Here is a 20970-nt window from a genome sequence, read left to right on the forward strand (position 1 = left end):
GTGGAAGAAAAAGAAAAAGGTAATAGAACATTTCCATCATTGCAGAAAGTTCTACTGGACATCAGAGGTCCTCATCAGAGTTCAGCAACTACGGCCTCCAAGTCAATTCTGTCCTGCCACTCTGCTTTAGTAAATAAGTTTTTACTGGGACACAGTCAGCACCTATTTATTTACATATCCTCTGACTGTTTGGAGGCTGCCGAAACAGAGTTGAGTAGTTGTAACAGAGATCGGCTGGCCTGCAAAGCCAGAAATATTTATTATTTATCTCTTTCTTTCAGAAAAGGTTTGTCAGTCCCTGGTCTAGATCAAGCAGGGAATGGGATGCATTGGAGAACTGCAGATGATTCTTTATAAGAAACTGAGGGGGGCTTCCCTGGTGGCGCAGTGGTTGAGTTCGCCAGCCGATGCAGGGGACACGGGTTCGTGCCCCGGTCTGGGAAGATCCCACATGCCGCGGAGCGGCTGGGGCCCGTGAGCCATGGCCACTGAGCCTGCACGTCCGGAGCCTGTGCTCCGCAACGGGAGAGGCCACAACAGTGAGAGGCCCACGTACTGCAAAAAAAAAAAAAAAAAAAAAAGCAACAGAAACAGAAACTGAGGCACAGGTTTGATGGTTTAGCTGGAGAGGTGAATGACAACTAGGTCCTGTAGGACCTGGTGTGCCTGCATTTCTCAGGGTGTGCTCTGAAGAATACCAGTCCAATGAAGTGCTATGCAAAGGGCTCCATGGCCAAATAAGTTTCAGAAGTGCCAAATACTGGTCCCACTTCCTCACGGTTCACAGGTACATTAAAGGCTCTGAGAAGTCCTGCAGTAAAAAGTAAAAATATGTGTCTTTTGCATAACCCCAAAGGTATTTCACCACCAAGTCATTTTTCCTTCTAATACTTTGGTTAACGTTCTGTAGAACTGGGGTTATTTGAAACAGACTTTGAGATACTTGGGCTTAGGGGGAACCATTGAAGGCTTTAAGCAAAGGAGTGATGTGTTCAAATGTGCTCTATAAGTTGTGGTCGTTGATGGAAATCAACTATACTTCAGTTTTTTTTTAATTACAGAAGAAGAAAATCACATAAGCCAAAAAAGAAAGTTGTGGGCCTTGCTACTTTTTTGGCCCATCTCTCGATGGCACTAGCCGTCCTTAGCGTTATGGTAGTTGTGAACTTGTCCAAACCAAGCCCAACTATTCTCTTTGAAGTCAGGTATTGTCTTACTCGTGTTATATCTTATAAAGCTCCTTACTGGCTTTAGGCCATAGTAAACTCTCAATACATTTTCGGGATTGAAATGAATCGATCGGCAGTTACAGCACAGACACTTGTGAGGTCATTAGTCTTCTTCCTTAATTAGCTCCTTGACGGAAGCTGGCGTCCCCAGACTGGAGGAGCAGGCAGGATGCAGAGCAGAACTCTGAAGGTGGGGAAATAGTTTAGGCTGTCACAAAGTCTAGAAGTCTGCAAACGAGGGCCTCCACTGCACACGCACTGCTCGCCTGTGGTACCATCCCTGGCGACTCACTGGCTGCGCCAGTATCAGGCCAAATTAATGTAGCATTTAGTCCAGTCACCAGAAAGACCCCCACAGCCTCGCCCCACCTCCCAGCCACTGAGACATCAGGCCTGCATGGGCCCTGGTGAGTTAAGGAGCCTTCAGACCCAAAGCCACTGCATTTCTTCTGTCTCTTTCTGCTTTGGAAGGAAAGCTAGTTAGGTGTTTTGTGGGGAGGACAGAGCCACAGCAAACTTACTTTCTTACGTGGTTTCCTTTAGACTCAGTGCTCTCCTGGGGACCTTACTTGTACAGCATGGTAAGTAGATGAGTCCGCAACTCTGCACCTTCTGTGGTTAACAGCCCAGCTGACGTCTTCTGGCTCTGTCCGAAGGAAGGACAAAGCTAGCTGGGTTTGCCTGTGTGGTTGACGTTGCCCCTTAGGGACTTATCAAATAATCTGTATCAAATCAAAGACCCTAAGCAACAGCTGGTCTTGGGGACAAATTTAAAGAAATAGCAGCACAGTTATCCCATTTCTCCAGCTATAAGAAATGCACATTTTAAAATTCCCCCCCCAGCTTTTTATTACAGACATTTTCAAATACACAGAAAAGTTGAAAGATCATGGGGAACACCCATATACCCATCACTTAGACTCAGTTACCGTTTTCCTATATTTCCATCATCAATATGGACGGTCCCTTCTCCTTCCTGCCGCTCTTTCTGTTACCCATCCCTAACTGGAGCCATGCCAGGTTTGTGTCTCTCACAAAGTGGGCCTTTTAGTTCTTGCTTTGCGTTCCAGTCTCTTCTCGACGACCAAGGTCTGGCAGAGGTGTCTCGGGTTGCAGAACAAGTCCTGGATGCCATAAATAAGAGACTCTACAAAGAGGCCACCGAGCTGTGGGGGAAAGCAGAAATGGTCATTGAACAGGTAAGAGGGGACGCGCTCGGGGCCAGCCTGCTTGGCTTTTCCCCTTGGGTGAAGGGACCTTGGTTGGTGTTGTTAGGATTGGGATCTATCCTGAGACTGCCCACAAGTCGAGAAATGATGTCAAACTAAACGATAAATCTGGCGAGTCTGAGCAAAGACAGGGTCAGAAAGCCACCCAGCCTGCAAGACTTGCCTGCCTCTTGACTGAAGGTATGGCTTCTATAAAAAGGAATATGTCCCACAGAGGCAAGTGTTTGGATCCTTGACGAGCAGTGCTTTGGCCCCAGTGAGCCAGGAGGGAAGAATGCACAGGCTGAGGACTTGAGTATGTAGGACTCTCTGTAGCTCGGTTTTCCCTGGTAATTAACACGCAGGCCCTTGGTTTCCTCCTGCGGCATCGGAGCTCCACTGGAATGAGCTGCTCGCTATGCCAGGAGACTGGGCTGACACTGCTGGTCTCTGGGCCTTAAGGGCTACGTTTCTTTCTGGTCCGAGCAAATGTACAGCGTTAAAGCTGTCCTCGGATAAGGTGGAGAGCCAGGTGCCGTTCTGTTTTGCAACCTTGATAGTGAATAAGTAAACAAACAGCCGAATATATTTCTCTGTATCTCAGAACACAGACGGGGTGAACTTCTATAACATCTTAACTAAGACGTCTCCCACGTCTACCATGAAATCGAGTCTAGAATTCACCCAGAGCCACATAGGTGAGTGGACCTTGACGTTGCTAGACCCTGTCTCAGCCTCCGTGGGAGAGGAAACCAATTTTTTAAAAAGCTTTATGGATATATAATTTACGTACCATAAAATTCACCCATTTTAAGTGTGTAATTCCATGGTTTTTAGTTTATTTACAGAGTTGTGCACTCATCTCCACAGTCGAGTTTTAGCACATTTCCATCACCCCAGAAAGAGCCCACGTGTCTGTCTGCCATCAATTTCTGTTCCCACTCCCAGCCCCAGGCAACCACTAATCTGCTTTCAGTCTCTCTACATTTGCCATTTCAGGACATTTCACATAGATGGAGTCATGCACTAGTTAGGCTTTTGCATCCGACTTCTTGCACTTAGACAGTGTTTTGAAGTTTGGAAACCAGCTTCTGCACATTGAATGACGATGTCAGTTCTCTGAAGGCTGGATTGAGTTGTCTTCCCTGCGGGTGCTGAATGCCTGGTATCCTCCCGCCACGTAGAAGCTGCAGGAGGCCTCTAGATTCCACTCAGCTGATTGCCTTTGGCCGTGCTGGGTAATCTCAGTGGCCCCAGAGTACATAAAATGCAGCAATCAAAACCAATGAAGCATCTCCACTTTGAACATGTTCCTGACTCCCCCACCCCCCGCCATCTCGGGGGAATCAGGGGGACACTTTTCTTCTTCCAGGTGCAGGCCTCCCTCTTACACACAGCATCCCCGGCCGCTTAGAAAAGAGGTTCTCTTGGTCTTATTTCCAGTCCTTTGACTCACCGTGTACCAGTTTGTTTTAGTTCACCTTTTCCAGCGCCACGTGAGACACTTACAGCAGGATGCCTTAAGTCAGCTCATGAATGGTCCCATCAGAAAGAAACTCAAAATTATTCCTGAAGATTGCTCCTGGGGAGGTAACTTGTGTGATCTAATTAAAACGTCTTTTGTAGAGCTGGGGGGGTGAAAAAGGTGGAAATTCAAAGGCCTTAATCTGTTGAATGGGCTTTGGTGGTGGCGATAGTGTGTTGCAGGCAGAATAGTATTGACATTGATAGATGAGCAAACATAGAAAGACAGTAAATAACATGCCAAAATTGGTTCAAAATCGGGGGTTGGTAAGGGAAGTGGCTGGGGAGAGAAATGAAGCGACTTTTTATAAGTGGAAGCCAGGAGTGAGTACATGGGAATCATCACACCCTCCTCTTTACTTTTGTATCAGTGTGAGGTTTTCCATAATAAAAAATTGAGATTAAAAAAGCCATGCCCAGGGATTCCCTGGTGGCGCAGTGGTTGAGAGTCCGCCTGCCGATGCAGGGGACGCGTGTTTGTGCCCCGGTCTGGGAAGATCCCACATGCCGCGGAGCGGCTGGGCCCGTGAGCCATGGCCGCAGAGCCTGCGCGTCCGGAGCCTGTGCTCCGCTACGGGAGAGGCCACAACAGGGAGAGGCCCGCGTACTGCAAAAAAAAAAAAAAAGCCATGCCCAAGGCCACAGTTGGTTGTGGGTGAGACTTCCAGACAAAGGCCCTTTCGGACGGGGTTTGAGAAGCTCTCTCGGGCTGGCCTCTGCAGGCGTCCTGATGTGGATGTGGTCTGCCATCTATTGCCTTCTGGTCTGAAGGTCATAGTGGGGAAATACAGGGGTCCTCAGGGACCCCAGTAAGTTCCTGCTCAGTCTTATAGGGAAGCTGTGAGTAAGTGGGACCACCAGACTCCTGGAGGGGAAACACTCAAGCTGAGGAGGGTTTTATTCATGTCTAAGAGACCCCAAAGCTATGCCTCTGTTAGGGCAGAACGTTGACAGCGGTGGAGAGGCTGGGACTTGGCTCTGGCCCTGGCTTCTTCAGGGCACACGGCCATCCTCCCAACACGCAGTCCTAGACCTAGTGTCTTCATTTCCCCCTCATCCCTTAGAGTTTACTAGTAATGAGGGAAAAGTTAGCTCAAACAAAAGAATGCGGTGTCAGAGCTTAAAGGGGTACAGACACCCATGGGAGGTTGGATGCTGAGAAGGAGGCGATGTGAGCACCCCCAGGAGGCCAGGTGAAGGTCAGGCTCACAAGAGCACATCTTTTCAGCTCAACCCCCTCATCTTACCTTCATGACAGTGTCGCCCAGCCCCAGTTTCTCTCGTTATAGGGACCCTCCCTCGCTGCCCAGTGTGGCTAGACGGGCGAGCCAACTACACTTTTGCAGATGAAAACTGATAAGAGCAAACTCTCCCTGGCTCGGGTGTGCCTGTGTATGGGTCTGGAAAGGACAGACTGTCCTTTCCGGGTACCCTCAGTGTCCCAAGTCCAGTTTGTAGTTAAGGCCTACATACTTCGGAGTCAGCCAGGCCTGCGTTCCGGTCCCAGCTTGCCACTGGCTGTTTGGCCCGGGGCGTGTTGCTCAGCCTCTCTGAGCCTTATGTTCTTTAGCCATTGCACAGGCTAAAGAGCCTAACCTCGCAGGGTTGGTGAAGGAAGGAGGCAATGGGTTGTTGCTTGCAGAGTGCTTACTTAGCACTAAAAGTCAATGATGGCTGCTGCCGTCGTTCAGGACATACGATGACACTGATGGTCAGGGACCCAGCAAGAAGGCTGTGCGGACCGCCTCCTCTCTTGCCTGGGGCTAGTCATCCATGTGACTTTACCAAGGGCCAGCTCTGAATTGGTTTAGGACTGATTTGTTGATTACTAAGGTAGCCCTACTGGTTCAGAGCTTAAAACTTGGCCCTGAAAAGCAAAAACAAAGCAAAACAAAAAAACCTTGTCTCTGGTGTGACTCAGCAAAGGAGGAAGACTAATGCTGGCCCCAAATCAGTTTGTCCCCTGAGAGGACCAGCGCAATGGGTATTTTCTTCTTTTTAAAAATTTTATTTATTTTTTTGGCTGCATTGGGTCTTCGTTGCTGCGCGCGGGCTTTCTCTAGTTGTGGAGAGTGGAGGCTAACCTTTGTTGCGATGCGCGGGCTTCTCATTGTGGTGACTTCTCTTGTTGTGGAGCACGGGCTCTAGGCACGCGGGCTTCAGTCGTTGCGGCACATGGGCTCAGTAATTGTGGCGCACGGGCTTAGTTGATCCGCGGCATGTGTGATCTTCCCGAACCAGGGATCGAACCCGTGTCCCCTGTGTTGGCAGGCGGATTCTTAACCACTGCGCCACCAGGGAAGTCCCTCAAAGGGTATTTTCTAAACCTCCCTGTTTCCTTGGGTGTTAGCTTTCTCTGGGTTTCCATCCCTCATGACAGATGGCATCTGCTGTCATCACAAGCACCTGGATGAACAGACACGTGTGCTGTTTGGGCTCCCCTTCTCCACGGCCAGCTCGGGGCACAGATTTCTGGGCCAGCTGGTCCCTGTGGGTGAAGCAGCTGTGTATTCGGTCTTTGTTAGGTGCTGCACGGTGGTCACTTTTGGGTGCTGGGTGCTCTGGGCTGAAAGGTGCCTCTTGTTCTGGCAGGTTCCAAGCTGCTACCTCTTTCTCCTTCCCCTGGTACAGGCCAGGCTGCCAGCGTCTTCCTGAACATGAAGGGGGACTTCATGAAACCCGTCATCAGCATTGTGGATGAGCTGCTGGAAGCCGGGGTCAACGTGACCGTGTATAATGGACAGCTTGACCTCATCGTGGACACCATGGGTAGAAACCACTCGGGGCCCATGGAGGCAGTGTCGTGGGTTGAGCTGGAAGGGAACTGGCCTCTTGGGGGACTGTTGACATTGAAGTGGCAGGAGGAAGGCCATTTCCTGTTACATGCATCCACCCCTGACCTTGACTCTTTGAAGAGGGTAGGGCTGCCCGAGGTTGTGACCCCTCAGAGAAGCCTGGCCTGTCCAGCTTTTGAGGCCTTAGGTATGATTACAGAAAAGGATAATACCCACGCCCACCTCGAAATTTAAAAAGAAGACATTTCCCTAGCCACTGGACAGAGGCACCATTTAACTGAGGGAAAACCTCATTTTTGTGCAGCGTCACAGGGGATGGGAAAGTACTGCAGCGTGAATCAAGACAGCCCTGCCGACCCTGTAAAGATGAGGACCCAGGGGAAATGGTCTTGGTGGGGTCCCTCCCGCGTTGGCTGCCACCTGTGCCCACCTCTGGTTTCAGGGAGGGCCAGGGAGAAGCTCAGGCAGTTCTCAGAACTGGCAGATAAATCGAGGCACATGGTCTGGAGGGTATGAGCGTTCCTCAAAGTCAGCAGGATTGAATATTTTTGCGACTTGGGAGCCAAGCTTACTGAGGACGATTTGAAAAGGTTCTGTGTTTCTTCCACGACCTCCCCGGTGTGATCCAGCATCTCCTTACCCTGAGGTTTCTCCGTCCTCCTGACAGTGCTGTCCACCTCCAGAGGTCCCCGATTTCCTTCCTACAGAGCGTAGGGCAGTGGGAGGGTCAGGGGCAAAAAGTAGTCACAGCTGTTAGATTTCTCCTGGGCAGCCTGGCTGTGGCTGGGACAACCAGTGCTACAAATGCAGAGTCCCAGGCCATGCCCAGACCTACTGCATTGGACTGTGCATTTTAACAAGATCCCAAAGTGAGTTTTATGTACATCCCAGCTTGCAGATTCTATGCCGAATCATGGGACCCAGATTTTGGGTTCTCCTCCACTCAGCTCTTAATGCTGGGGCCTTCTTTATCCCCCTCGCCAGGTCAGGAGGCCTGGGTGCGAAAACTGAAGTGGGCAGAACTGCCCAAATTCAGTCAGCTGAAGTGGAAGCCCCTGCACAGTGACCCTGAGACTTCAGAAACGTCTGCCTTTGTCAAGTCCCACAAGAACCTGGCTTTCTACTGGATTCTCAGAGCTGGACACATGGTGAGAGAGGGTCAGCGTTTGTTCCAGATTTGCCACTCGAGTTGGGGGTGGGGGAGCCACACGCACTGGTCTCATAAGTGCATTGGGTTTGGGGGTGTTTTGGGGTCGCTAATGAAACTCTATTTGTGCTTCATTGAAAAAGTAAATCCTCCTGAGAGACGTACACTGGGTTCTCTGTCCTCTGCTCTTTAGATTAAACGAGTTGAATGTTACTTTCCTCTGGACAGTTTGTCCTGAAGGAACAACTTGTCCCGAGGGAGGGAGGGAGGAGGGAGAAATTGTCTTTCCCTGACATTTTCAGGGAGTGAAATCAGAGCTCGGTGGTCTGTAAGGCTGAGCACAGTGCAGAGTACAAGTGTTTGTGAGGAGCGGTGGCTCTGGAACTTCAGTTCAGAAGAGGCTTCACCTGCAAAGACGGGCACTGAGGCTGCAGCACTCTTGCACTTGCCTAGCGAACACGGTGTTTTCTCTTAGGCTGTAGGTGGACTGAGTAGCTTTCCCTGGGCTGAGGGAGATGATGGAGGGATGGATCCACTATGCAGGCACATGCACACTCATGCACACGCATACACACACAGACGACCTGCAAAGGAGCCAAAGACAGGAATGCCCAGGAAGCAGAGGGGCCCAGGTGTCTCCCTCACGGTTATGCTTCGGTCCAGCCATTTAAATGCAGGTTCTCCTTTCGTCCCAGATGGCAGTTTACTGGAGGAGACCTGTGGGAGAGATGGGAAGGCTTGGCGCCATAGCGCTAAGACAGAATCTCCACAGAGACGGGGCTGAGGGACAGCTGTCTGGCTGGAAAGGAGGGCCTAAGGAACTGGCCTTAAAGCTTCATGTGCACAGTGAGGACATCATAGAGCACTCACTTGGACCGCCAAGGAAATGCTGAGGGACTTGGGGGTTACCAACAGTGGTTCTCAACTGGGGTCAGTTTTGCCCCAAGGGGACTTCAGGGATGTCTGGAGACATTTGAGGTTGTCACAGCTTGGGGAAGGTTGCTACTGGTATGTGGTGGGCAGAGGCCATGGATCCTGGTAAACATCCTGCTGCACACAGGCCAGCCCCCTGCCACAGAGAATTGTGCTGCACGAAACGTTAGTCGTGTCAAGGTTGAGAAACCCTGACCTAGAGGAAAATGGGAGCTTGGGTATATGGTATACTTGTTCTCACAATATTTATTAGGTATCTTGGCCATGAATAACTTATCCTCAATCTCTCTGACCCTTAGTCTTCTATTTTTTTATATATATAAATTTATTTATTTTATTTATTTTTGGCTGTGTTGGGTCTTTGCTGCTGAGCGCAGGCTTTCTCTGGTTGTGGTGAGGGGGGCTACTCTTTGTTGCTGTGTGCAGGCTTCTCACTGCAGTGGCTTCTCTTGTGGAGCACAGGCTCTAGGCGCTTGGGCTTCAGTAGTTGTGGCACGTGCGCTCAGTAGTTGTGACTCGTGGGATCTAGAGCGCAGGCTCAGTAGTTGTGGCGCATGGGCTTAGTTGCTCCGCGGCATGTGGGATCTTCCCAAACCAGAGATCGAACCCATGTCCTTTGCATGGGCAGGCAGACTCTCAACCACTGCGCCACCAGGAAAGCCCTTCCCTTAGTCTTCTCTTAAGAACCTCCCAGAGAGAGACGGGAAGATAGCAGAAGAGTAGGACGTGGAGATCACCTTCCTCCCCACAGATACATCAGAAATACATGTACACGTGGAACAACTCCTACAGAACACCTACTGAAGGCTGGCAGAAGACCTCAGACCTCCCAAAAGGCAAGAAACTCCCCACGTACCTGGGTAGGGCAAAAGAAAAAAGAAAAAACAGACAAAAGAATAGGGACGGGACCTGCACCAGTGGGAGGGAGCTGTGAAGGAGGAAAGGTTTCCAGACACTAGAAGCCCCTTCGCAGGCAAAGACTGCAGGTGGCGGAGGGGGAAAGAAGCTTCAGAGCCACGGAGGAGAACGCAGCAACAGGGGTGTGGAGGGCAAAGCGGAGAGATTCCCGCACAGAGGATCAGTGCCGACCAGCACTCACCAGCCTGAGAGACTTGTCTGCTCACCCGCTGGGGCAGGCGGGGGCTGGTAGCTGAGGCTCGGGCTTCGGAGGTCGGATCCCAGGGAGAGGACTGGAGTTGGCGGCGTGAACACAGCCTGAAGGGGTTAGTGCACCATGACTAGCTGGGAGGGAGTCTGGGAAAAGTCTGGAGCTGCCGAAGAGACAAGAGACTTTTTCTTGCCTCTTTGTTTCCTGGTGCGTGGGAGAAGGGATTAAGAACGCTGCTTAAAGGAGCTACAGAGACGGGCGCAAGCTGCGGCTAACAGCAAGGACCCCAGACACGGGCATGAGACGCTAAGGCTGCTGCTGCAGCGACCAAGAAGCCTGTGTGCAAGCACAGGTCACTATCCACACCTCCCCTCCCAGGAGCCTGTGCAGCCCGCCACTGCCAGCGTCCCAGGATCCAGGGACAACTTACCCAGGAGAACACACGGCGCGCCTTGGGCTGGTGCAACATCACGCTGGCCTCTGCCGCCGTGGGCTCACCCTGCATCCGTACCCCTCCCTCCCCCCAGCCTGAGTGAGCCAGAGCCCGCGAATCAGCTGCTCCTTTAAGCCTATCCTGTCTGAGCGAAGAACAGACGCCCTCAGGCGACCTACATGCACAGGCAGGGCCAAATCCAAACCTGAACCCCGGGAGCTGTGTGAACAGAGAAGAGAAAGGGAAATCTCTCCCAGCAGCCTCAGAAGCAGCGGATTAAAGCTCCACAATCAACTTGATGTACTCTGCATCTGTGGAATACCTGAATAGACAACGAATCATCCCAAATTGAGAAGGTGGACTTTGGGAGCAAGATAGATTATTTTTTCTCCTTTTCCTCTTTTTGTAAGTGTGTATGTGTATGCTTCTGTGTGACATTTTGTCTGTATACCTTTGCTTTCACCATTTGTCCTAGGGTTCTGTCCGTCCCTTTTTTGTTTTGTTTTGTTTTACTTTTCAAAATTTTTTTCTTAATAATTATTTTATTTTACCGTTATTTTATTTTATCGTCTTTCTTTCTTTCTTTCGTTCTTTCTTTCTTTTCTTTCTTTCTTTCTTTCTTTCTTTCTTTCTTTCTTTCTTTTCTTTCTTTCTTTCTTTCTTTCTTTCTTTCTTTCATCTTTCTGTTTTTTCTACCTTTTATTCTGAGGCACGTGGAGGACAGTCTCTTGGTGCTCCAGCCAGGTGTCAGGGCTGTGCCACTGAGGTGAGAGAGCCAAGTTCAGGACACTGGCCCACAATAGACCTCCCAGCTCCACATAATATCAAACAGTGAAAATCTCCCAGAGATCTCCATCTCAACGCCAAGACCCAGCTCCACTCAATGACCAGCAAGCTACAGTGCTGGACACCATATGCCAAACAACTAGCAAGACAGGAACACAACCCCACCCATTAGCAGAGAGGCTGCCTAAAATCATAATAAGGCCACAGACACCACAAAACACAACACCAGACGTGGACCTGCTCACCAGAAAGACAAGATCCAGCCTCATCCACCAGAACACAGGCACTAGTCCCTTCCACCAGGAAGCCTACACAACCCACTAACCAACGTTAGCCACAGGGGACAGATACCAAAAACAACGGGAACTACGAACCTGCAGCCTGCGAAAAGGAGACCCCAAACACAGTAAGATAAGCAAAATGAAAAGACAGAAAAACACACAGCAGATGAAGGAGCAAGGTAAAAACCCACGAGACCTAACAAATGAAGAGGAAATAGGCAGTCTACCTGAAAAAAATTCAGAATAATGATAGTAAAGATGATCCAAAATCTTGGACATAGAATAGAGAAAATGCAAGAAACATTTACCAAGGACCTAGAAGAACTAAAGAGGAAACAAACAATGATGAACAACACAATAAATGAAATTAAACATACTCTAGAAGGGATCAATAGCAAAATAACTGAGGCAGAAGAACAGCTAAGTGACCTGGAAGATAAAATAGTGGAAATAACTACTGCAGAGCAGAATAAAGAGAAAAGAATGAGAAGAACTGAGGACAGTCTCAGAGACCTCTGGGACAACATTAAACGCACGATTCGAACTATAGGGGTCCCAGAAGAAGAACAGAAAAAGAAAGGGATTGAGAAAATATTTGAAGAGATTATAGTTGAAAACTTCCCTAATATGGGAAAGGAAATAGTTAATCAAGTCCAGGAAGCACAGAGTCCCATACAGGATAAATCCAAGGAGAAACACGCCAAGACACATATTAAAACATATTAAAAGCAGCAAGGGAAAAATAACACACAAGGGAATCCCCATAAGGTTAACAGCTGATCTTTCAGTAGAAACTCTGCAAGCCAGAAGGGACTGGCAGGACATATTTAAAGTGAAGAAGGAGAAAAACCTACAAGCAAGATTACTCTACCCAGCAAGGATCTCATTCAGATTTGATGGAGAAATTAAAACCTTTACAGACAAGCAAAAGCTGAGAGAGCTCAGCACCACCAAACCAGCTTTACAAAAAACGCTAAAGGAACTTCTCTAGGCAAGACACACAAGAGAAGGAAAAGATCTACAATAAAATACCCAAAACAATTAAGAAAATGGGAATAGGAAAATACATATCGATAATTACCTTAAATGTAAATGGATTAAATGCTCCCAGCAAAAGACACAGACTGGCTGAATGGATACAAAAACAAGACCCGTGTATATGCTGTCTACGAGAGACCCACTTCAGACCTGGGGACACATACAGACTGAAAGTGAGGGCATGGAAAAAGATATTCCATGCAAATGGAAATCAGAAGAAAGGTGGAGTAGCAATTCTCATATCAGACAAAATAGACTTTAAAATAAAGACTATTACAAGAGACAAAGAAGGACACTACATAATGATCAAGGGATCAATCCAAGAAGAAGAGAAGATATAACAATTGTAAATATTTATGTACCCAACATAGGATCACCTCAATATATAAGGCAAATACTAATAGCCATAAAAGGGGAAATCGACAGTAACACAATCATAGTAGGGGACGTTTTTTTTAGTCGCCTCGGCTCGTGCCCCCAAAGCAAAGCCCCGACTCCACAGTCGAGTAGGGGACTTTTAACACCCCACTTTCACCAATAGACAGATCATCCAAAATGAAAATAAATTAGGAAACACAAGCCTTAAATGATACATTAAACAAGATGGACTTAATTGATATTTATAGGACATTCCATCCAAAAACAACAGAATACACATTTTTCTCAAGTGCTCATGGAACATTCTGCAGGATAGATCATATCTTCGGTCACAAATCTAGCCTTGGTAAATTTAAGAAAATTGAAATCATATCAAGTATCTTTCCAACCACAATGATATGAGGCTAGATATCAATTACAGGAAAAGATCTGTAAGAAATACAAACACATGAAGGCTAAACAATACACTACTTAATAACGAAGTGATCACTGAATAAATCAAAGGAAATCAAAAAATACCTAGAAACAAATGACAATGGATACATGACAACCCAAAACCTATGGGATGCAACAAAACAGTTCTAAGAGGGAAGTTTATAGCAATACAGTCCTACCTTAAGAAACAGGAAAGGGCTTCCTTGGTGGCGCAGTGGTTGAGGGTCCGCCTGCCGATGCAGGAGACACGGGTTCATGCCCCCATCTGGGAAGGTCCCACATGCCACGGAGCGGCTAGGCCCATGAGCCTGTGCGTCCAGAGCCTGTGCTCCGCAACGGGAGAGGCCACAACAGTGAGAGGCCCGCATACCACAAAAAAAAAAAAAAAAAGAAACAGGAAACATCTCAAATAGACAACCTAGCCTTGCACCTAAAGCAATTAGAGAAAGAAGAACAAAAAAACCCCAAATTTAGCAGAAGGAAAGAAATCATGAAGATCAGATCAGGAATAAATGAAAAAGAAATGAAGGAAACGATAGCAAAGATCAATAAAACTAAAAGCTGGTTCTTTGAGAAGATAAACAAAATTGATAAACCATTAGCCAGGCTCATCGAGAAAAAAAGGGAGAAGACTCAAATTAATAGAATTAAATGAAAAAGGAGAAGTAACAACTGACACTGCAGAAATACAAAATATCATGAGCGATTTCTACAAGCAACGCTATAGCAATAAAATGGACAACCTGGAAGAAATGGACAAATTCTTAGAAATGCACAACCTGCCGATACTGAACCAGGAAGAAATAGAAAATATGAACAGACCAGTCACAAGCACTGAAATTGAAACTGTGATTAAAAATCTTCCAACAAACAAAAGCCCAGGACCAGTTGGCTTCACTTGCGAATTCTGTCAAACACTTAGAGAAGAGCTAACACTTATCCTTCTCAAACTCTTTCAAAATATAGTAGAGGGAGGAACACTCCCAAACTCATTCTACGGGGCCACCATCACCCTGATACCAAAACCAGGCAAAGATGTCACAAAGAAAGAAAACTACAGGCTAATATCACTGATGAACATAGATGCAAAACTCCTCAACAAAATGCTAGCAAACAGAATCCAACAGCACATTAAAAGGATCATACACCATGATCAAGTGGGGTTTATCTCAGGAATGCAAGGATTCTTCAATATACGCAAATCAATCAACGTGATACACCATATTAACAAACTGAAGGAGAAAAACCATATGATCCTCTCAATAGCTGCAGAGAAAGCTTTCGACAAAATTCAACACCCATTTATGATAAAAACCCTGCAGAAAGTAGGCATAGAGGGAACTTTCCTCAACATAATAAAGGCCATATATGACAAGCCCACAGCCAACATCGTCTTCAATGGTGAAAAACTGAAACCATTCCCACTAAGATCAGGAACAAGACAAGGTTGCCCACTCTCGCCACTCTTATTCAACATAGTTTTGGAAGTTTTAGCCACAGCAATCAGAGAAGAAAAATAAAAGGAATCCAAATCGGAAAAGAAGTAAAACTGTTACTATTTGCAGATGACATGATACTATACATAGTATAGAGAATCCTAAAGATGCTACCAGAATACTACTAGAGGTAATCATTGAATCTGGTAAAGTAGCAGGATACAAAATTAATGCACAGAAATCTCTGGCATTCTTGTACACTAGTGATGAAAAATCTGAAAGTGAAATTAAGAAGACACTCCCATTTACCATTGCAACAAAAAGAATAAAATATCTAGGAAAAAACCTACCTAAGGAGACAAAAGACCTGTATGCAGAAAATTATAAGACACTGATGAAAGAAATTAAGGATGATACAAATAGATGGAGAGATATACCATGTTCTTGGACTGGAAGAATCAACATTGTGAAAATGACTCTATTACCCAAAGCAATCTACAGGTTCAATGCAATCCCTATCAAACTACCACAAGTATTTTTCACAGAACTAGAACAAAAAATTTCACAAGTTGTATGGAAACACAAAACACCCCGAATAGCCAGAGCAATCTTGAGAACAAAAAACAGAGCCGGAGGAATCAGGCTTCCAGACTTCAGGCTATACTACAAAGCTACAGTAATCAAGACAGTATGGTACTGGCACAAAAACAGAAATATACATCAATGGAACAGGACAGAAAGCCCAGAGATAAACCCATGCACATATGGTCACCTTATCTTTGATAAAGGAGGCAAGCATATACAGTGGAGGAAAGAGCCTCTTCAATAAGTGGTGCTGGGAAAACTGGACAGCTACATGTAAATGTATGAGATTAGAACACTCCCTAACACCATACACAAAAATAAGCTCAAAATGGATTAAAGACTTAAATGTAAGGCCAGACACTATCAAACTCTTAGAGGAAAACATAGGCAGAACACTACATGACATAAATCACAGCAAGATCCTTTTTGACCCACCTCCTAGAGAAATGGAAGTAAAAACAAAAATAAACAAATGGAACCTAATGAAAATTCAAAGCTTTTGCACAGCAAAGGAAACCATAAACAAGACCAAAAGACAACCCTCAGAATGGGAAAAAATATTTGCAAATGAAGCAACTGACAAAGGATTAATCTCCAAAATTTACAAGTAGCTCACACAGCTCAACCAAAAAACAAACAACCCAATCCAAAAATGGGCAGAAGACCTAAATAGACATTTCTCCAAAGAAGATATACAGGTTGCCAACAAACATATGAAAGAATGCTCAACATCATTAATCATTAGAGAAATGCAAATCAAAACTACAATGAGATATCATCTCACACTGGTCAGAATGGCCATCATCAAAAAATCTAGAAACAATAAATGCTGGAGAGGGTGTGGAGAAAAGGGAACCCTCTTGCACTGTTGGTGGAAATGTAAATTGGTACAGCCACTATGGAGAACAGTATGGAGGTTCCTTAAAAACTACAAATAGAACTACTATATGACCCAGCAATCCCACTACTGGGCATATACCCTGAGAGAACCATAATTCAAAAAGAGTCATGTACCAAAATGTTCATTGCAGCTCTATTTACAATAGCCCGGAGATGGAAACAACCTAAGTGTCCATCATCGGATGAACAGATAAAGAAGATGTGGCACATATTCACAATGGAATATTACTCAGCCATAAAAAGAAATGAAATTGAGTTATTTGTAGTGAGGTGGATGGACCTAGAGTCTGTCATACAGAGTGAAGTAAGTCAGAAAGAGAAAAATACCATATGCTAACACATATATATGGAATCTAAGAAAAAGGAAAAAAAAAGGTCATGAAGAACCTAGGGGTAAGATGGGAATAAAGACACAGACCTACTAGAGCATGGACTTGAGGATATGGGGAGGAGGAGGGGTAAGCTGTGACAAAGTGAGAGAGTGGCATGGACATATATACACTGCCAAACGTAAAATAGATAGCTAGTGGGAAGTAGCCACATAGCACAGGGAGATCAGCTAGGTGGTTAGTGACCACCTAGAGGGGTGGGATATGGAAGGTGCAAGGGAGGGAGACGCAAGAGCAAAGAGATGGGAACATATGTATATGTATACCTGATTCACTTTGTTATAAAGCAGAAACTAACACACCATTGTAAAGCAATTATACTCCAATAAAGATGTTAAAAAGAAAAATACAGTCAGTCATTAGGATGCTTGAAACAGGAAGGGAAGTGACCATAACATCTCATGTAGCTCAGAGTCTCTCTGATTATTGTCACAGTGAGTACTTAAAACGAGTGCAAAACTTGAAGCAAAGCTGCCTGTTATTCTTTCAAAAAAGAACAAGTATCCCAAACTAATGACCTTTTCTCTAATGGCAAGTGGCTGTCTAGCAGGTATTTTACTCTTTGGTTCCTTTATTCACTGAGCAAACATTTTAGTATCTCATAACTAGTCATCTCTGTGCCAGGTACTGGGAGTACACAGATGGATGATACACCATCTCTGTCTTCTGGGAGCTCATGGACCAGAACGGCAGACAGGCAAGGAGACTCTAGTAAAATGGGGTGAGAAATCCCACGATGGGGCTTGGCCCTGGGAAGAGGGCCCAGCCCAGGCTTGGGGGTCAAATACGAGGCCCTAAGGATGGGCAGGAGTTAGCTGGGTAAAGAGGAGAAGGTGTGGGGTCAAAGAGAGCAGTGCATACAAGTCCAGAGGCGCCTTCAGGCAACTGCGGCCTCGGAGGGTTGTCTCCGCATCACTGAGGGTTGTCTCCGCATCACTGAGGCTGGAGAGGGAGACTTTGCATGCCTTGGTAAGGAGCTTAGACCTACCCTGAAAGCAATGATGTGCCACTGGGGGGTTTTAAGCAAAGGAGTAAAATTACCAGGTTTGTCTAAGAAATAACATTCTAGCAATAGAGGGCATGGGACAAGACTGGAGCAGAGAGCTGATCTAAGATGCTTTTATAATAATCCAGGCGGGAGTGACATGTAGAGGAATTTGATGTAGGAAGGGAGAATAAGCAGGACTTGGTAACTGTTTTTCGATAGACCAGCCGAGAGGGCTAGCCATAGGCAGTTGACTATATAAACTGTGTATTTGTGGGTCTGGAGTTAAATGTTTGTCCTTAGAGATAGAGATTCGGCCGTGAAATATGGAAAAGGCCAGGGTCAGGGCCCTGGATACACCAGTATTTAAGAGGCAGGAGGAAAAAGAAGGACCCACAAATGAGACTTGAGTAAAGAACAGCTAGAAAAGTAGGAGGGAGACCAGGGGCATCCCCAAAGCAGAGAGGGGCCAGTGGTGTCGAATGCTGCCAGGAGCTCAGATAAAGGACTGAAGCATAAGCAGTGATTTGGGTGCACCGATGTTGGTGGTAATTGTGGCAAAAGCATGTTTAGTGAATCGGCAGGCTCAGAAGCCAGCACGGAAAGGACAGAGTGAATGAAGAAGACAACTTCCTTTAAGAAACCAGAAGGAAGTAGTAGCCCACCCTTTTAATAAACTTGATCCGAAGAGACAGTGGACAAGGCAGCAAGACACAGGGTTAAGAAGGCATTTTGTCATGGCTCTGAGTACCTTCGGTGTTGACTGGGAAAAGGCAGTAGGAGGTCTTAGAGCAGAACACTATTCCAAGAAAGGGTCTCTGCGGAGTCAGAGAGGAGGGGGAGGCAGGAGGAACCAGCTGTGGGCTGTCACTGGTGTGAGGAGTTCAGGCCCGTTTCCTCTTGGTTTGTCACCCATAGAACAGGGCATCAGTTGGGGCAGCCTTAAAATAGCTGTTGGAGACTGTTATTAAATCATCCCCCAACTGCTTCCTCTTTAGCTGATTAAGTGTCATGTTGGCATACCCCACCGTGCCCGTGCCTCCTGGGGGCCAAGCCTGGCAGGAGAGTCGGCAGGAGTGTGAGAATCGTGGAGCCGCAGAATTTCAGAACTTGGAGCCATCTGCTCTACCGCCATCCTTGTGAAGGACGAACTGAGGCCTCTGCCCCTCCCCCTCTTGATGGTGTGTGGAAGGAGATTTTTTACAAGGATTATTTGAAAAATCTTACAGGAAAACAGAAAGTTGAATAACTGTAAAAGCAGGGGTGCCCCAGACAAAGGGTCTTGTTGGTTTACAGATTTGCTGTTAGTTCCCCTTCCACTCTGGGACCCTTCCTACACATAGAATCCTTTAAAGTGTTTACAATCTTCCGTCTTCCTTGAACAGGCTGGATGCTAGTAACATAAGCACAGCCCTTATAAAGAAATCAACAGGGACTTCCCTGGTGGTCCAGGGGTTAAGACTCCACGCTTCCACTGCAGGGAGTGAGGGTTCCATCCCTGGTTGGGGAACTAAGATCCTGCATGCAGTGTGGCCAAAAAAAAAAAAAGAAAGAAAGAAATCAGCAGATCAGCCCCAATGGAATAGGAGATTCCTTCCTAAATGCTGGCTTCTCTAGACCCCTGCAGCCCAGCAGGTGGGGACCCAGACGTAGGGTCATTTCACAAAAGGGACGCTTTTTTTTTTTTTTTTTTTTTTAAAGCAGAGACCTTCTTAGAAGCCCATATGATTTAGATTTATTTATTTATTTTTATTTATGACTGTGTTGGGTCTTCGTTTCAATGCGAGGGCTTTCTCTAGTTGTGGCAAGCGGGGGCCACTCTTCATCGCGGTGCGCGGGCCTCTCACTATCGCGGCCTCTCTTGTTGCAGAGCACAGGCTCCAGACGCGCAGGCTCAGTAATTGTGGCTCACGGGCCCAGTTGCTCCACGGCATGTGGGAGCAACTTCCCAGACCAGGGCTCGAAGCCGTGTCCCCTGCATTGGCAGGCAGATTGTCAACCACTGCGCCACCAGGGAAGCCCTAGAAGAGATGCTCTTTTAAGGAATGGCACCTAAGTGCAGCTGTCCTCCCAGGTTGCTGTCACAGAGCTGGCCCCCTTCCTGGGAGCAGGGTCTCAGGATGCCGGCCCTGACCCCAGCTCCAGGCATAGAACCAGGAGTGCTAACACAGATACTGCTTGCTTCCAGGTTCCTTCCGACCAAGGGGACATGGCTCTGCAGATGATGAGGCTGGTGACTCAGCAAGAATAGGATGGCCTGGGCTGGAGGTGAGCTGCTTGGCCTTGGGGCACGGAAGCTGAAGCAAGCGCCCTGAAGGTGTAGGAACCACTCTTCTCCCTTTGAATCTGACTCGGGGGGAGAACCTCGCTTGGGCTGTGATTGTGAAGGGTCCCATCAGCTTCGACAGAGAACAAAATCATTGCCTCTGTGACAACTTGGAAATCATTTCTGCTTCTGAAAACTAAGTTTTAAAAAACTGGATTTGGGGCTTCCCTGGTGGCACAATGGCTGAGAGTCCACCTGCTGATGCAGGGGACACAGGTTCATGCCCCGGTCCGGGAAGATCCCACATGCCGCGGAGCGGCTGGGCCCGTGAGCCATGGCCGCTGAGTCTGCGCGTCCGGAGCCTGTGCTCCGCAACGGGAGAGGCCACAACAGTGAGAGGCCCGCATACTGCAAATAAATAAATTAATTAAAATTAAAAACTGGATTTGTTTTCATCAAAATAAAGGGTTGAAATAGATTAACATTTTCTTATTGCAAAAGCAAATTATGCGATTTATAGAAAAATCAGGAAATACAGGCAAACAAAGAACAAAATGAACACTCATGCTCCCTTCCCACGGATACGCACTGTTACCACTTAAGTGTTTATTCTTGCAAATCTTTTTTTGCTATGTATACATATATATTTTACGTAAAAAACGCAATCATTGCTATGTTATTTCACAGTCTGCTTTGTTCACACATCAGTATGATGTCTGCTGAGCATTCCATTTTATGGATGTACCATAATTTACCTACCAAATGCCCAGTGTTGCCCATAAGCAGTGTCTAGTTTGTCGCTTTTATAAACGGTGCTCTGGTGGTTTGTCCTGTTAGTTACATTTTTACACACATCCTTATCATTTTCTTAGAATAATTTCCTAAAAGCATACTTGTTCAGTTAAAAAATTGTAACATTTCTTTAAAATTAAAATGATGAGTTTGGGACTTTAGAGTTTTAATTCATGGCTCAAGATCTGCAAAGGGACCTGATAGCTTCTATGATAGCCCTGAAAGAAATACCACTTCCTGTAGTTGTGGGGCTGAGATTTTGAAAACCAAACCCAAAGTCTCGTCCTGCAATATGTGAGGAAAGAGTTACTAACAGGATACG

The 20970-nt window shown here is 46.6% G+C and overlaps 1 protein-coding gene across 8 annotated transcripts in view; it reads left to right on the forward strand.

The window, feature by feature from the left end:
• The window catches only part of SCPEP1 (serine carboxypeptidase 1), a 50929-nt gene extending 30595 nt beyond the window's left edge, over positions 1-20334 (forward strand). For 2 of the 8 annotated variants that reach the window (XM_033848531.2, XM_033848534.2), the window contains 6 exons: positions 2300-2428; positions 3042-3135; positions 3914-4027; positions 6554-6730; positions 7741-7904; positions 8599-9177. In XM_033848531.2, coding sequence (XP_033704422.1) covers positions 2300-2428; positions 3042-3135; positions 3914-4027; positions 6554-6730; positions 7741-7904; positions 8599-8796 — 876 coding nt within the window. In that variant the 3' untranslated portion in view covers positions 8797-9177. Of the gene's footprint in view, positions 1-1772; positions 1811-2299; positions 2429-3041; positions 3136-3913; positions 4028-6553; positions 6731-7740; positions 7905-8598; positions 9178-18588; positions 18772-19778 lie in introns of those variants that run through there. The other 6 variants (XR_004524076.2, XM_033848532.2, XM_033848533.2 and 3 more) reach the window with 6 other exon arrangements.
• The last annotated feature ends 636 nt before the right edge of the window (positions 20335-20970 follow it).

The sequence above is a fragment of the Tursiops truncatus genome, chromosome 20 (assembly GCF_011762595.2).
Source record: "Tursiops truncatus isolate mTurTru1 chromosome 20, mTurTru1.mat.Y, whole genome shotgun sequence".
NCBI classification, from domain to species: Eukaryota; Metazoa; Chordata; class Mammalia; order Artiodactyla; family Delphinidae; genus Tursiops; species Tursiops truncatus.